Source organism: Somniosus microcephalus, chromosome 6 (genome assembly GCF_052327205.1).
Source record: "Somniosus microcephalus isolate GS21.2 chromosome 6, FLI_Smic_1.0, whole genome shotgun sequence".
Taxonomy (NCBI): domain Eukaryota; kingdom Metazoa; phylum Chordata; class Chondrichthyes; order Squaliformes; family Somniosidae; genus Somniosus; species Somniosus microcephalus.
In genome coordinates this window covers 116,601,944-116,620,256 of record NC_140992.1, presented here as the reverse complement: position 1 = coordinate 116,620,256, position 18,313 = coordinate 116,601,944, and the positions used below count along the sequence as shown (strand labels likewise).

The 18,313-nt window shown below is 50.0% G+C and overlaps 1 protein-coding gene across 1 annotated transcript in view; it reads right to left on the bottom strand.

The window, feature by feature from the left end:
• Window positions 1–1,173: 1,173 nt before the first annotated feature.
• LOC147116021 (adipolin-like) overlaps window positions 1,174–18,313 on the bottom strand; it is a 522,017-nt gene continuing 504,877 nt past the window's right edge. Inside the window, exons 7-8 of the mRNA XM_085989490.1 lie at window positions 13,183–13,261; window positions 1,174–2,798 (exon numbers count right to left, since the gene is read on the bottom strand). Of these exons, the coding sequence (XP_085845616.1) occupies window positions 2,700–2,798; window positions 13,183–13,261 (178 nt within the window). The 3' untranslated portion in view covers window positions 1,174–2,699. The remainder of the gene's footprint in view (window positions 2,799–13,182; window positions 13,262–18,313) is intronic.

Sequence of the window (18,313 nt, the reverse complement as noted above, 5' to 3'; positions counted from 1 at the left end):
GCCAATATATCCTTCCTAAGGTGTGGTGTCCAGAACTGCTCACAGTACTCCAGGTGTGGTCTAACCAGGGCTTTGTATAGCTGCAGCATAACTTCTACCCCCTTGTATTCTAATCCTCTAGCTATAAAGGCCAATAGTCCGTTAACCTTCCTTATTATATTCTGTACCTGTCCATGATCTAAGTACATGAACCCTTAAGTCTCTTTGGACCTCCACTGTTTCTAGCTTTTCATCATTTAGAAAGTATTCTGATTGATCCTTTTTAGGTCCAAAGTGGATGAACTCACACTTGCCTATATTGAAATCCATCTACTGCAGTTTTGCCCTTTCACTTAATCTATTAATATCTCTTTGTAATTTTATGCTTTCATCTACACTGCTTACAATGCCACCTTGTGTCATCGGCAAACTTGGATATGTGGCTTTCTATCCCGTCATCTAAGTCGTTAATAAATATTGTGAATAGTTGAAGCCCCAACACAGACCCCGTGAGAAGGCACTAGTCACATCCTGCTAATTAGAGTACCTGAGAATACTGGATACCCGGGAGTGAGTTGCAGACCGGAATTTAATCGAGGACATTGGTTGCTTTATATATAGAATAATGGATATCTGGGAGTGAGTTACAGGCTGGAATCTAGTCGAGGGGTTCGGGTATCTTATATATAGAATAATAATAGAGAGCTTGGATTGAGTTTCAGGCTGGAGTCTAATCGAGGGGTTTGCATGGTTTATACCTCGAATAATGGATACCTAGGAGTGAGTTACAGGTTGGAATCTAATTGAGGGGTTCGGGTGGTTTATATATAGATTATTGGAATTCTGGGAGTGAGTTACAGGGTGGAATCTAATCGAGGGGTTCGGGTGGCTTACATCTAGAATAATGGATACCCGGGAGTGAGTTACAGGCTGGAATCTAATCAAGGGGTTTGGGTGGTTTATATCTAGAATAATGGATACCCAGGAGTGAGTTACAGGCTAATCAAGAGGTTCGAATGTGATTAGCTCTAGCTGGCTTCTAGGTCTGTGGGCAAAAAGCAAAGTTTATTTAAGAGTTTGAAAGGTCAGCTGATGAAGCTCTCACTTTTGCTGAATTATTATGTACGTCACACAGGTCTTTCTTTTCAGAATGATATTTATTAACACTTTATAAACTCTACAGAATAAAGCAGCTTAAACCAGGATGTGAGTGTCAGCCAATCAGATCACAGTGCCACTGGTGCCTGGGAGCACCTTTGTAATGAGGGCAGACAGCCCTGTGAGCAGGCAATAGCAAAATCACCAGGTCACCATGCCAAACAGATCAAGACTCCCGTCGATCAGCTGACAGGCTAGAGTGTTGGGTTCTTCTTCCTCAGTTTGGTTCACTTCCAGACTCCATGTTCGATCTGCAATCCCCCCATGCCCCACCTCCGCCCGCTGTCATCTCCAAGATCTATTCAGGACCCCCACTCACTTCTATTTGTTAAACCAAACCCCTTTGAAAGCCAAAGCCCCTGGGACCTAAGCTCAAACACTGAGCAATTGGATGCAAAGCCCAACGAGTTTACCTGTGCCTTAAAGAACGAGCGCTCGGGCACTAACATCCCTCCCTTTGCCAGGCCCAACAGTGACAGTGTTGTCCACTGGCTTGGGCTATGGCTGTAGGGTAGGGCCACACAGTCAGCAGTGTATGGGTCTGGGATCTATTTCCTAGCACCATTGCCCATACCTGAGCCCTACTTGGGGAGGAAGCCAGCTGGCAGCTTCATTCCTGCCTTGCAACTTTCTATTTTTTCCCCATCATGTTTTTCTCCTGCAGTCTTCTATAAGATCTGTTCCCCCGCCCTCCTGGTTTCTGCTGAGTTAGTTGATCTCAGCCAGGACAGCTGTTGGCGTGTAACAACTGGCCTCAGCACCCTGGGGTAGGGAGAGGAAAACCTGCCAGGGTTCCCACAGCAGATTGTTGCCCAGCGTGTGTGGGCATTGGTTGAGCACAGGATCGGCTCAGCTGTGATGTTCCCCAGTGGCCGAATAGACTGGCCACGTGGGTAAGGTACTGAAGTGTCACTGGCATCCGTGGGACTCGGCCCCAGCAATGAGGCAGCACCTTCAGGGGAAGAGGGGGGGGAAGGAAGGAGAAAAAAAAGCGCGGCAAAATATTTGGAAAGGTGAGGTAAATCTCTGTGCAGTTGGCATGGGAAGATCATTTTAAAGTATAGGAATGGGCAGGGCTGGGGAACTGCAGCATTACAGGGACAGTGGGAGAAGGCCCCATTTTGTCACACTCCCCACTCGTGTGAAAAAGAAATTTTGGTCCCAATTTTGCGAAGGGGCAGCTCCTTATTTCAAAGACACATCCAGGTCGCAAGCAAATCGTAAGCCAATTTTGAGTCGTAAACCACATCCTGACGTCATCAAGAGCTTTGAAAACCATTGCAGTTGGCTTCCCGACAGGCTGGACACTCACTCAGGGAAAATAATGTCATTAGAATACATGAAAAGAAAGATTTCTCCAGAACAGCCCCAGAGATCCGTGGCAGAAAATTCCGGTTAATGTCTTGCCGTCCCCGAGTGCTCTTTACTATCGGCCCTCACGACCAGAGTAAGTTCTTGGTCGACGCGGCGTGCAGGGGATGGAGACAGGAGTCTTGAGGGTGGGAGAGGAAGAGGAGAGAGGGGAGTCGAGCAGGCCCGAGTACCCAATACACCAGTTGCTTCTACGTGCCCAGAAAGATCCCTGTGAAATCCGAGCCACTTCGAATGGTGACAGGACAACCGGATCTGTTGTCAGCAAAGACGGAGATGTACTGCATGGCCTGTGGAGAGAAGAGAGTCATCAGGACCAGAGACTCAATTCAGTCAGCTTTAGGGAAGACACTTCCTATTGATGGGGGACAGGTGTTGGAGATGCCACATAATCCAGATTTCCAGTCAGGCTGAAGCTGTTAACAAGTACAAGGTGCATCTCAAGGGTAATTGAATATAATATAATAGCCTTGCACAGAATTTAGTTAGGCCCTCATTGGGAATATTGCATGCAATTTTTGGTATTCTACCAGAATGATACCAGGGATGAAAGGCTTCAGTTATGTGGAGAGACTGGAGAAGCTTGGATTGCTCTCATTCGATCAGAGAAAGTTAAAGGGAGATTTAATAGAGGTGTTCAAAATTATGAGGGGTTTTGATGGAGTAAACAAGGAGAAACTGTTTCCACTGGCAGGAGGGTCAGTAACCAGAGGGCACAGATTGAAGATAATCAGCAAAAGAACCGGAGGGGAGATGAGGCAAATTGTTTTACGCAGCGAGTTGTTATGATCTGGAATGCTCTGCCTGAAAGGTGGGGGAAGCAGATTCAATAGTAACCTGAAAAGGAAAAGAATTTCAGGGCTATGGGGAAAGAGTGAGTGAGTGAAACTAAATGGACAGCTCTTTCATAGAACCAGCACAGGCACAATGGGCTGAATAGCCTCCTTCTGTGCTGTAAGATTCTATGAAGGAGAGTAAGTATGGCTGTAAGTAACGAGACAGAGAGAGATTGCTGAGGTGATTCTCTTGCACAATAGAAGATCTGCAGGGAGAATGATGTGTGTGTTTAAAAACAATGATGTATGTGTCTCAGTGTCACACTAAGTAAAAGGGAACAATTCAACTTTATTACTGTACAGCTTGTGTGTCAGCTCACATACAGTACACACCAGGTAAAAGGGAATGAATCACTCCTGTCTGTTACTGTATGGCTTGTGTGGGTCTCAGTGCCAGCTCCTGTACATGTACAATATGCACCAGGTAAAAGGGAACAATTAGAACATAAGAACATAAGAAATAGGAGCAGGAGTAGGCCATTTGGCCCTTCAAGCCTGCTCCGCCATTCAATGAGATTATGGCTGATCTTCTACCTCAACTCCATTCACCAGCCCTATCGCCATATCCCTTGATGCCTTTACAAGTCAGAAATCTATCGACTTCTGTTTTGAATATACCCAATGACTGAGCCTCCAAAGCCCTCTGAGGTAGAGAATTCCAAAGAATCACCACCCTCTGTGTGAAGAAATTTATTTTCATCTCAGTCCAGAATGGCCTACCCTTTATCCTGAGGCTGTGGCCCCTATTCAGTCCCATCCAATACTACATGGCTTGGCATATCTGTCAGTGTGCACTGCTGTATATGTACAGTGGACGCCGAGTAAATGGGAATGATACATTATTGTCTCGTATTCAGGTGTGTCTCAGTGTCAGCTCCTGTGCAGATACAGGTAAATGGGAACGATTCACTCTTATCTGGTACAGTATGGTCAAGTGTGTTTCAGTGTCCACTGCAGTGCAGGTGCAGCACACAATGGGTATTGACTTATTAAAGGAGAAACCAGCGAAGGCAGATTCAATGGGTGACAAATACTACAGCTGCAATTTTAACCTAACCCAGCAGGAAGCCTGTTTTACACCCCGTCCGATTTTATTCCGCGTTGACTTCAATGGAGAGTAAAATCGGAAGAGGTGTAAAACGGACATCCGACCAGTTCCCACCAGGCAGGTTGGATGTGAAACTGTTATACTAAGTTCACAGAGGTTCTCCTGGTCTTTCAGCATAACTTTGGCAGACCGACCTTCCCCCAATAAATGGCGGAGACCCAATGTAATCGGTGTTAGGCCAGAGTTAGAGCACAGCAGCGCCCCTAAACTCAAGTGAAGAAAGTTCCACTTTGCAAACGTTACATTCCCTTCATGTCTTCATGTTTTATACAATGCTGTTCAGTCACAAGGCAAGTTATCTTGTCGTATCTAAAGACAGTCCTATCTAATAGTGATGGAATGTGGAGAGGCACTACATCACAGTCTGATCAAATCACAGCCCTAAATACTGTGCTGATTGAAATCTTACTTAAATACATTCTACTCTTTCTGTCACGCATCATTACAGATTACTAGCAACAAGCAGTGTCAGCACAGAGGCTAAAACCCATCCTGGTACAGTATGGCTGCAGTCATTTACACTGAAAGACTGCACACCTCATATCATTTCCAGGGGCTGGTTCCAGGACCTCTGCTGATCAAGTTGCTGTTGAATGAATACTCCAGAACAATGAATGTATCCTCCGGTATTCTTTGTAAGAATATACTTATCTTAAGTAATTTTTTTTTATTAGCTGCCAGCTGTGGCTCAGTTGGTAGCACTCTTGCCTCAGAGTCAGAAGGTTGTGGGTTCAAGTCTCACTCCAGAGACTTGAGCACAAAATCCAGGCTGACACTCCAGTGAAGTACTGAGGGAGTGCTGCACTGTCGGAGGTGTTGCCTTTCAGATTAGATGTTAAACTGAGGCCCCGTCTGCCGCCTTAGGTGAATGTAAAAGATCCCATGGCACTATTTCAAAGACGGGTAGGGGAGTTCTCCCCGGTGTCCAGTCCAATATTTATCCCTCAACCAACATCACTAAAACAGATTATCTGGTCATTATCACATTGCTGTTTGTGAGAGCTTGCTGTGTGCAAATTGGTTGCCATGTTTCCTACATTACAACAGTGACTACAGTTCAAAGATATTGGCTGTAAAGCGCTTTGGGGCATCCTGAGGTCGTGAAAGACACTGTAGAAATGCAAGTCTTTCTTTCTGGATGCGAATCATTGGGCTATATTTTCCAATTGGGCCTCGGATCAGACATTAACCAGCATTGTTAGCATCCACCTGACGCTTGGTGCATTGCCCTCACCTGATTTTGTGGGGTCACCTTCTTTTATTTAACACAGGCGAGCTCTCAACCTCTATTGGGCCTGGATTTCAGAGCTCACTGGAGGAGGGTGGGCAAATGTGTGTAAGTAGCTCCGGCTATGCTGAGTCGGTGCCTGTGCAGTCAGTTCAGCACAGGTCATTGCAAGTTGGGTCATGAATATAGGAAAGAATGGCAGCACCAGAACACGAGGCACAAAGCCTCCTCACTAACTAAGTGAACAAAGCAAAGAAACATTAAGAAGCAAGAAACAGAGTTCAGAAATAGTCTCAGAATACTGCCTCAAACCTCTTTGGGGCTCCTTAAATCCACTTGAATAAACTCTACCTTAAGTTGCAAAACAGGGTGCTGAGGTTTTTTTTGTATTCGTTCCTGGGATGTGGGCATTGCTGGCAAGGCCAGCATTTATTTCTTGAACTGCTGCAGTCTGTGTGGTGTAGGTACTCCCACAGTGCTGTTAGGGAGGGAGTTCCAGGATTTTGACCCAGCGACGATATACTCCCAAGTCAGGATGGCGTGTGATTTGGAGGGGGTGGTGTCCCCATGCGCCTGCTGCCCTTGTCCTTCTAGGTGGTAGAGACCGTGGGTTTGGGAGGTGCTGCCGAAGAAGCCTTGGCAAGTTGCTGCAATGCATCTTGTAGATGGCACACACTGCAGCCATGGTACGCTGGTGGTGGAGGGAGTGAATGTTTGATATGGTTGGGGGTCGGGGGGGGGATTGCCAATCAAGCGGGCTGCTTTGTCCTGGATGGTGTCAAGCTTCTTGAGTGTTGTTGGAGCTGCACTCATCCAGAAAACTGGAGAGTATTCCATCACACTCCTAACTTGTGCCTTGTAGATGGTGGAAAGACTTTGGGGAGTCAGGAGGTGAGACACTTGCCGCAGAATACCTAGCCTCTGACCTGCTCTTGTGGCCACAGTATTTATGTTACGGTTAAGTTTCTGGTCAATGGCGACCCCAGGACCCCAGGGCAGCACGGTGGCACAGTGGTTAGCACTGTTGCCTCACAGCGCCAGGGACCCGCGTTCAAATCCGGCCTCGGGTGACTGTCTGTGTGGAGTTTGCACATTCTCCCCGTGTTTGCGTGGGTTTCCTCCGGGTGCTCCGGTTTCCTCCCACAGTCCAAAGATGTGCGGGTTAGGTTGATTGGCCATGATAAAAATTGGCCCTTAGTATTAGGGGGGATTAAATACGTGGGGTTACGGGGTTACGGGGATAGGGCTTGGGTGGGATGGCTGTTGGTGTAGGGACCGGGTGCTAGGGTTTGGATGATCAGCCATGATCTCGTTGAATGGCGGAGCAGGCTCGAAGGACCGAATGGCCTACTCCTGCTCCTATCTTCTATGTTTCTATAGTTGGGGATTCAGCTGTTGAATGTCAAGGGGCGGTGGTTAGGTGCTCGCTTTTTGGAGATAGTCATTGCCTGGCACAGATGTTACTTGCCACTTATCAGCCCAAGCCTAAATTTCATCCAGGTCTTGCTGCATGCAGGCATAGACTGCTTCATTATCTGAGGAGTTGCAAATGGAACTGTGCAGTCATCAGCAAACATCCCCACTTCTGGCCTTATGATGGAGGGAAGGTCATTGATGAAGCAGCTGAAGATGGTTGGGCCTAGAACACTGCCCTGACAAACTCCTGCAGTGATGTCCTGGGGCTGAGATGATTGACCTCCAACAACCACAACCATCTTCCTTTGTGCTAGGTATGACTCCAGCCAGTGGAGAGTTTTCCCCCGATTCCCACTGACTTCAATTTTACTAGGGCTCCTTGTTGCCACACTCCGTCAAATGCTGCCTTGATGTCAAGAGCAGTCACTCGCACCTCACCTCTGGAATTCAGCTCTTTTGTCCATGTTTGTTCTGGAGCCAAGTGGTCCTGGTGGAACCTGAACTGAGCATCGGCGAGCAGGTTATTGGTGAGTAAGTGCTGCTTGATAGCACTGTTGACGACACCTTCCATCACTTTGCTGTGGGTCTGGAATCACGTATCTGCCAGACCAGGTAAGGATGGCAGATTTCCTTCACCTAGAGGACATTAGTGAACCAGATGGGTTTTTACTCCAGATTTATTTAATTAACTGCAGGGTGGGATTTGAACTCACATCTCTGGATCATTAGTCCAGGCCTCTGGATTACTAGTCCAGCAACATAACCACTATGCTACTGCACCCGGTGATATTTGAATGCCTTGACTCAGTCCCTCCAGGCATCTCATTGCAATCAGTGGGCAATAGCTCCTTGGTTTGTTGATGTGGCTGTGCATACACTGACAGCTCAGGCATGTAGGCAACTTCTTTGTTTGAGTCTCGTGGGCTTAGTTGGGTTGAGGGGGCGTGAGAGAATCCTTCCTTCATTGATGGGTGGTCATGTTGTATTGAATCACTTTCCTGGGCCTAGCGGGCACGAATATTGACCTATGTCCTTACTGAATTGCTGAGGCAGAAAACTATAACATAATTTAAAAGGGAATTGGATTGGTATTTGAAAAGTAAATAATTTAATTCACTTTAGTTTATTTAATGAAGGTTTTTATCTGATTTTTCAGTGCATTGACCTTGATCCTTTGTGCATGATAATGAGTACCTGACATCTGCTATCAAATCCCACAATCCAAGTAATTAGTTGCTAAAAATACGAAAAGTCAATGAAAAGCTTGTTCCACGAGAATCCCATACTGAGTGGGTCTGGAGATGTGTAGGCAGCACAAGGTGATGTACCATAGTTTTACAATAGTACTGCAGACAATCTCTGCGCCGATATGAATGGCACTCTCATCCTTTATATGTCTAGGTACAGGGTCATCAAGAGGCCTGGGTACATCAGGTATAGAGTGAAACAGCAATGGGAAAGTTTAAGAGAATCAAAGGCCTTGTGTTATGGGAAAAAAATAGCCAGAGTGTGATGCCAAGCAGCCTAGCAACGCAGACGGTAACCACAGCAAAACACAAATAATGCCGCACAGTGTTTTGTTTGCTTTTTTAAATTGCATCAGAAAGAGGATTAAATCCTCAGAGTGACATCGAGCATAGCTATCAGGGGCTGACTGCACTGATAAGAAATGACACAAAGGATCTTCACAGCTCCAGTGTAGTAATAATTGCACCACATAAAACTATGAGCTGACCATATTACTAGATTAGTACCGATTTATACAGGCACACATGCGTGTAAATGTGTGTATGTGCCGGTGTCTACTTATGTCTGTACATGTGTGTGTGTGTATGTGTACATGCATGGTGTATGACAATGTATAACACAGAATTACAAAACAGGCTCTTTAGCCCAACTGGTCAATGCCGGTATTTATTCACCACACGAGCCTCCTCCCACCTTACTTCATCTCACCTTATCAACATATCCTTCTGTTCCTTTCTGCCTTATGTCCTCTAGCTTCCCCTTAACTGCATTTATGCCATTCACCTCATGTGATAGCAAGTTCCACATTCTAACCACTCTCTGAGTAAAGAAGTTTCTCCTGAATTCTTATTGGATTTATTAGTGACTATCTTATATTTATGACCCTTAGTTTTGGACTCCCCCCTCAAGTGGAAACATCTTTATGTCTATCCTGTCAAACACCTTCACAATTTAAAGACCTCTATCAGGTCACCTCTTGGTCTTCTCTTTTCTAGAGACAAAAAGCCCCAGCCTGTTAAATTTTTCCTGATAAGTATAACCTCTCAGTTCAGGTATCATCCTTGTAAATCTCTTTGGCACCTTCACCAATGCCTCTATATCCTTTTTATAATATGGAGACCAGAACTGTTCACAGTACTCTAAGTGTGGTCTAATCAAGGTTGTATGTAAGTTTAACATAAATTCTCTGCTTTTCAATTCTATTCCTCTAGAAATGAACCCCAGTGCTTTGTTTGCATTTCTATGGCTTTGTTAACCTGCGTTGCTACTTTTAATGATTTGTAAATTTATACCCCTAGATCCCTTTGCTCCTCTACGCCATTTAGACTTTAATTTTCCAAGGAGTAGGTCACCTCCTTATTCCTCTGACCAAAATACACCACCTCACACTTAATGATATTGAAATTCATTTGCCATTTACACGCCCATTCTGCAAGTTTGTTAAACGTTGTCTTGTATTTTGTCGCAGTCTTCCTCAATATTAACCATACCCCCCAATTTGGTGTTGTCCATAAATATTGATGTTGTACTTCCGATTCCCGAGTCCAAATCATCTATGTAAATGGTGAACAATAGTGGTCCCAGCACCGATCCCTGTGGAACACTACTTCCCACCTTCCAACAGTTTGAGCCTTTAACCCCTACTCTCTGTTTTCTGTTTGTGTGTGTATGTGTACATGCATGGTATGTGTGTGTGTGTTTATGTGTACATGTATGGTGTAGCCTGTGTGTACATGTGTATACATGTGTGTATAAGTGTATGAATGTGATGCATGCATGTGTGTACATAGGTTTGTATATATTTTTTATGTATATATGTTTGGATTTGAATTTTTCTATGAGTTTACATATAAGAAAGTGTACAGGACACCAGCAGGAGGTAAATCAGGATGCAGTGATTAGGTTTTAAAAAGTCTGTAGACTGTAAGACTGATGGAAGTGAGGAGTTACGTATTCCTGTGGTTCAGGGAAGGAATGAGTTAGAGTAGGAGAGTGCATTGAGGCTTGAGTTCAACAGCGAGGATGCAGGGTGGAGGAAGAGGAAGGGGGATTTGGGTTTTGGTGGAACAAGAGAGGAAAGGTCAGAGGAGCACTAACCATTGTAATAATATCAATAAAATAGAGAAAGACAAGAGAGGTTGAGATTGAAAGAGAGGTGAAGGTTGGAGGTGAGAGTATGATCACCTAGTAGATGTTTTCTATATATATGTTCTCTAATATACATCACTGCACCTGTACATGTTTATATATGGAGGTGTGTGTGTATTTCACATCTGGTGAACAATGATAGTGCTTGGGAATGGAATACTGGTTCCTTATTGCACTTTGCGCAATTCCTTGAAATCTTTAGTGCGATATCAACATATTTAAGTAATTATTACATTCCAAATACATTTTCATACTTAACTTATGGAGAAAAATAAACAGTTGGACTTAACATTGCATTTCTGCTGTGCTGTCTCTTGTCATTCCAGCAAGCCATGTGTGGCTGTACGTTAAAGAGTTGTCACTGATAAACACACGGGCCTAGAAATTGGTTTGCACCTGAATTCAGGCACAAACCCAGTGGCAAATGGGAAGTGCTGCGCTGAAACTGAGCAGCAAGAGGATCACGCAAAATTGGTCCTGTTACATTATTGAGACGTGGCCAGCATGCTCAGCTCACCAGTTGCACCTCACGAGGCAGGTGCCCTGGTCACACAGAAGATGAAGATTGGCCAGCGAGGATGCCGGCACTGGAGCAATGGTGAGTCCAGGAGGGAGGGGTGGAAATTGGGACAGGAGGAGATTGGGGAGGAGGAGATCGGGGGAGGAGGAGATCGGGGAGGAGTAAAGATCGTGAGGAGAGGAGATCGGGGAGGGATGGAGATCAGGAGAATAGGAGATGGGGGACGGGTGGAGATCGGGAGAAGAGAAGATCGGGGAGGGGTGGAAATCGGGAGAGGAGGATATCAGGGAGGGGGTGGAGACCGGGGATGGGTGATCATGAGGAGAGGAGATTGGGAGGAAAGGGGATCGGGAGGAGAGGAGATCAGGAGGAGAGGAGATTGGGCGGGAGGTGCAGATCGGGTGGAGAGGAGATGGGGGGGAGGTGGAGATCGGGAGAGAGGAGATCGGGAGGAGAGGAGATTGGGCGGGAGGTGCAGGTCGGGAGGAGAGGAGATGGGGGGGAGGTGGAGATCGGGAGAGAGGAGATGGGGGGGAGGTGGAGATCGGGAGAGAGGAGATCGGGAGGAGAGGAGATTGGGGGGGGAGGTGCAGATCGGGAGGAGAGGAGATGGGGAGGAGGTGGAGATCGGGAGAGAGGAGATCGGGAGGAGAGGAGATTGGGCGGGAGGTGCAGATCGGGAGGAGAGGAGATGGGGGGGAGGTGGAGATCGGGAGAGAGGAGATCGGGAGGAGAGGAGATGGGGGGGAGGTGCAGATCAGGAGGAGAGGAGATGGGGAGGAGATCGGGGGGGAGGTACAGATCGGGAGGAGAGGAGATGGGGGGAGGTGGAGATCGGGAGAGAGGAGATCGGGAGGAGAGGAGATTGGGGGGGAGGTGCAGATCGGGAGAGGAGATGGGGAGGAGATCGGGGGGAGGTACAGATCGGGAGGAGAGGAGATGGGGGGAGGTGGAGATCGGGAGAGAGGAGATCGGGAGGAGAGGAGATTGGGGGGGAGGTGCAGATCGGGAGGAGAGGAGATGGGGAGGAGATCGGGGGGAGGTACAGATCGGGAGGAGAGGAGATTGGAGGAGGTGGAGATCGGGAGAGAGGAGATCGGGGGGAGAGGAGATCGGGAGGATATGGTTTTCGAGAGGAGAGGAGATCAGGGATAAGTGGAGATTGGAGATTAGTAGAGATGGGGGGAGGTGCAGATCGGGAGGAGAGGAGATGGGAGGGAGGTGCAGATCAGGAGGAGAGGAGATGGAGGGAGGTGGAGATCAGGAGGAGAGGAGATGGAGGGAGGTGGAGATCGGGAGGAGAGGAGATGGGGGAGAGGAGATCAGGGATTAGTGGCGATCGGGGATTAGTAGAGATTGAGGGGAGGTGCAGATCAGGAGGAGAGGAGATGGTGGGGAGGAGTAGATTGGGAGGAGAGGAGATGGGGGAGGTGGAGATTGGGAGGAGAGGTGGAGATTGGGAGGAGTGGAGATGGGGGGAGGTGGAGATTGGGAGGGGAGATGATCAGGGCGCTCCTGCTTCTTCTGGCTCCACATTCATGTAAGGTTTTTAACTTACCTTTTTATGGCAGCCTTTTGTGGTCCCTTTAAGGATGGTTGGTTTGGTTTCTCTGTGCCTGAGGGAACTGACTGCAGCTCTCAGCATGCTGCACTCAAACACCAACCAATTTTGGGAAGAGGTCTGAAATAGGTGTTAGGTTCCCGATTTGCTTACACCTGTTTCAAGCGGGCACTGTGGAACGACTACAGGGTGCCCTTATCCCGTAGCGGAATGTGCACGTGCACGTCACACACTATATTGGACCTTCCAGCGCCCGTTTTACGCCGATCCAATTTCTAAGTCATCAAATGGGACTGAATTATTCCCACTTACCTTATATGTCCTGTACAGGCACAGATACAGAAAGTGAGATGCACAGTTGCCATACAGTACCAAACAGGAGTCACTTGTACCCTTTTACCCTCTGTGCATTGTACAGGCACAGGAGCCGATTCTAAGATACACACAAGCTGTATATACCTGACAGGAGTGAATTGTTCCCTTTTACTGTGTGTAATATATGTGACACATGCAGGGACTGCAGTTACAATCTGACATGGTCTGCAGGTTCTGTTTAATTGTCGGTCTGGTTCATGCAAGTCGTGGAGGACAGGTACATGAGTCTCTTACCTGCAGATAGAGGGTGCCACTGACAAATATGGTGAATATTTGACTGTTGCTATCCAGGCCATAAATTGTTTCCAGGGAGCTGTAGGAGAGGCAGAGAGATTGTTCTATGTTATTTGTAATGATTTTGAAAGAGTATTTTTAACTGATTAGCTCGCCCTGATCCTTAGCATGTCCAGACTCCCTCCAATTTCCTCTAGGAAAAAGCTTGCTCGCCCTCCTACAGTGACTGAGACGGGTCACTGAGCAGGGTAGGGTGATTGGCATAGTATGTCCCACTGCTCCACGGCACTCCAAGCTCTCTCCTGCCATCTAAACTTTAATTAGATTGGGTAAAATGCCCATTGGCGACGGGGGGGGGGGGGTCGAAAAGTGGGTGTTGGATATTTATCACCAACACCTTGCTCTTTTATAATACAAATTACAGCACAGAAAGAGGACATTTGCACCTGTGCCAATGCTAACTCTTTAACTGGAGTTATCTACTCTAATACCATTTCCCTGCCCGTTCCCAATATCCTTTTATATTCTTCCTTTTCAACAATAATCAAATCCCATTCTTTCTGTTCAACTTTCATGAACCTCGCAGTAAATCTTTCACACATGCTATTTTCTTGTCTCCTGAACTCTAAACATCCTTGCTTTCGATGTACAATTGGAGGTCATTATGCACACTAGGATATATACTTACCCAGTGTGTGCCGTACCTGTATAGGAGCCGACATTGAGATGCACACGAGCTGTACAGTAAGAGACAGGAACAAATCGTCCCCATTTACCCTGTTTGTACAGTACACATAATTTTTTTATGATAGTGATACAGTAATGTATGCTTGTCATATAGTAATATTGTATGGCATTTTGTATGGTTTGCAATATAGTACCATTGTAATATAATATAGTGATATTGTTTGATAGTAATATAGCAATGTATGGCTACAATATAATAATGTTTTATAGTAATAATATATAGTTGTAATATTACAATATTGTATGGTTATAATGCAGCACAAGTGTATTCTTGTAATATATTAATATTGTATTGTGGCGACACGCCACCACTGGACATAATCCGCTCACGGCGGCACAGACAGTCTAAGCAGAAGCCCCCAGCCGGGGGCCCTTTCCTCCAGCAACTTGTTTCCCGCAGGGACAGGCTGCCGGGAGCACTTCCTGTCTGGGAAGTATTTAAGTGGATGCGCGGACTTTTCTAGTTCCTGTTTGCCATGTGGTTGGAATAAAGCAGTTGTGTTTTCAATAGCTCTGATCGCGACTCCCACGTTTGCCGCGGTATCTCAACACTGGTGACCCCGACGCTCAGGACGAATCCTAAGCTAGCATGGCGGATACAAACGCAGTCACGGTTAAATTACCAGACTTTTGGGAGAACCTCGCCGAAGCCTGGTTCGTTCAAGCTGAGTCCAGATTCCGGCTGAAAGGCATTACAGTCGACGCCACGAAGTACGACTACCTCGTCGCCTCGCTCACCTACGCTACAGTCCCCAAGGTTTGGGCAGCGCTGCAGAATCCACCAACAGAGGGCAAGTACGAACATCTGAAGGCTGCGCTACTTAAAAAATTTCAAACGTCCTCTTACCAGCGCCACTGCCAACTCCTGGACCTCCCCGGCCTTGGTGACGCTTCATCATCAGACCTGCTTTCCCACATGCTGTCCCTCTCAGACGACAAAAACCCCGGCGCCCTTTTTCGCACGCTTTTCATTCGGCAGCTCCCCGCCAGCATCCGCCCGCTCATTGTGGAGTCTGACTCCACGGACCTGAATGATATAGCCGAAAAGGCCGACCGGCTGCTCTCTGCACAGGCCGCTCGCGACGTCGCGCCCGACCTCACAGCAACGACCACGTGTCTTCCCGGGCCGCTAGGCCCGACCGCCCTACCACTCCGGGTCACTGCTACTACCACACCCGTTTTGGCGCTAGGGCTCAACGCTGCACGCCACCGTGTACCTTCAAACCCCCCCCCGCACCGGCCCCCGCGATGGCCGCGGGGCAGAAGGAGCCCCCACTGTACGTCACTGACGACAGAACCAACCGCCGATTTCTGTGCGACACAGGGGCCCAGCATAGCATCACCCCCGCCTCCGCCCTCGAGATCCAACGCGGCACACGGGGTATCACACTGGCTGCAGCCAACGGCTCTGAAATCCGCACATATGGCACCCGCATGGTCACGCTCGACCTCGCGGGCCGCCGCTACCGCTGGGAGTTCCTCACAGCCAAGGTCCTCTGCCCACTCATCGGCGCCGACTTCCTACGCGCCCACGGCCTCCTTGTCGACATTCCGAGGCACCGCCTCGTCGACATCAACACTATGGCCCCCATCCCCGGCGCCTTTACCCCGGCCCGTTCGGCCGGCCTGACGACCTACTGCCTCGCCAGAGCCACGGACGACTACTCGGCACTCCTAGCTGAGTTTCCCGCCCTCACTAACCCGACCTTTTCGGCCAAAGCCACCAAGCACGGTGTGGAACACTATATCCCCACCACCGGCCCCCCAGTTTCTGCCCACGCCCGCAGACTCAACCCGGCCAAGCTGGAAATCGCGCGGGCCGAGTTCACCACCATGGAACAACTCGGCATCATCCGCCGCTCCAGCAGCCCTTGGGCCTCGCCCCTCCACATCGCCCCCAAGCCCGGCGGAGGCTGGCGCCCTTGCGGGGACTACCGCCGCCTCAACGACGCCACCACCCCCGATCGATACCCGGTGCCACACATCCAGGACTTCTCGGCCCGACTGGCCGGACGAACCGTCTTTTCCAAAGTCGACCTGGTGCGCGGTTACCACCAAGTCCCCGTACACCCCGCGGACATCCCCAAAATGGCCGTCATCACCCCATTCGGCCTGTTCGAGTTCCTGAGGATGCCCTTCGGCCTCAAGAATGCAGCACAGGCTTTCCAGCGCCTTATGGACTCAGTCCTCCGGGACCTGAACTTCCTATTCGTCTATCTAGACGACATTCTCGTGGCCAGCTCCTCCAAACAGGAACACCTCGAACACCTTCGCATCCTGTTCGGGCGCCTAGCCCAACACGGGCTCATCCTCAGCCCGGCGAAGTGCCAATTCGGCCGAACCGAGATCGATTTTCTCGGTCACCACATCACCCCTGCTGGGGCCATCCCCCTGCCCAACAAGGTGCAGGCCGTCCAGCAATTCCCCCGCCCCACAACCATCAAGGGCCTCCAGGAGTTCCTCGGGATGGTGAACTTCTACAACAGGTTCATCCCCAGAGCCGCAGCCCTCATGAAGCCCCTATACGACTCCCTCCGTGGAAAATCCGGCAAGATGGACGTAGCCTGGACCACTGACACGGCAGCCGCCTTCGACGCCACCAAAAACGCGCTCGCCGACGCCACTCTGCTCGCGCACCCGAGGGCCGATGCCCGGGTCGCGCTCACCACCGACACCTCCGACCACGCGGTCGGGGCCGTGTTCGAGCAGTGGGTCAATGGCGCGTGGCAGCCACTTGCCTTCTACAGCCGCCAACTGCGCCCCCCGGAGGTCAAATACTCCACTTTCGACCGCGAGCTTCTCGCACTCCACCTGTCGGTCCGCCATTTCAGGTTCCTCCTGGAAGGCCGCCCCTTCACCGCATATGTGGACCACAAGCCACTCACATACGCGATGGCCAAGCACACCGAACCCTGGTCCGCTAGGCAGCAACGCCAGCTCGCGGCCGTCTCCGAGTTTACTACGGACATTCAGCACGTCTCCGGTAGAGACAACGTGGTCGCCAACTGCCTTTCCCGTCCCGCCGTCTGTGCGAATCACCTCGCGGTCGACTATGCACAACTAGCAGCGGCCCAGCTCACGGACCCAGACCTCCTCTCGGCGGCTACCAGCCTGCCAGGGCTACGCCTAGCCAAGGTCGCGCATGGGCCCGAAGCCACGGCAGTCACGTGCGACGTCTCACTCGGCCAACCCAGGCCGGTCATCCCGGAGACCTGGCGCCGCCGCGTTTTCGACGCGCTCCACGGGCTCTCTCACCCGGGTTCCCGCGCATCCGTCAAACTCCTCTCCAAGCGCTTCGTCTGGCGCGGCCTCAGCAGAGATGTTCGGACTTGGGCCACCTCCTGCCTCGCCTGCCAACGGGCTAAGGTGCAGCTGCACACCAAAGCAACCCTGGGAGACTTCAAGGTACCCAGCCGCCGCTTCGACCACGTACACGTCGACATCGTCGGTCCCCTGCCGCCATCGCAAGGCCAAACTTATCTCCTCACGATGGTCGACCGCTACACATGCTGGCCTGAGGCAGTGCCGCTGACCTCCACCACCACAGCCGACATCGCCAGGGCGTTCGTTAGCACCTGGGTTGTGAGGTTCGGCGTACCGGCCGACATAACCTCCGACAGAGGCGCCCAGTTCACCTCCGAACTCTGGACGGCCACAGCACGCAACCTCGGGGTGACGCTCCACCGCACCACGGCGTACCACCCGCAGGCCAATGGACTTTGTGAACGCTTCCACAGGTCACTCAAGGCCTCACTCCGCACCGGCCTGCAGGACAGTACCTGGACTGACCGCCTACCGTGGGTGCTACTCGGCCTACGCACCGCGGTCAAGGAAGACCTCCAGTCCTCGGCAGCGGAGTTAGTCTACGGACAACCGCTGTGCGTCCCAGGCGAATTCCTTCCGGAGCCTACCAAGCCTTGGTCGGCCGAACAGCAGCGGCTCGACTCTTTCTCTTCCGCTCAGCAGTTCGCCCCACTTCCGGTCAACCGACACGGCGAACTCGCACCTCACGTCCCGCCAAATTTACAGCAGGCGCGCTTCGTCTTCGTGCGACACGACGCGCACCGCGGGCCCCTGCGACCCCCGTACGACGGTCCGTACGAGGTACTACAAACCGGGGACAAGGTCTTCAAGCTGCGACTCGGCGACAGGGTCGAGACAGTCTCCATCGACCGGCTCAAACCAGCACACACAGAACCAGGGGAACAGGTCCCCGTGGCCCAGCCTCCAACTAGAGGCCGTCCCCCCGGCAAGCCAGCACAGCCGGCGGCGAACCGCCCGACCCAACCAACCAGACCGGCGACCACTCAGAGCCGCTGCGGCAGAACCATTAGACCACCGTCACGACTCGTCCACTCCTCCTAAGCGGACTCTGGGGGGAGCT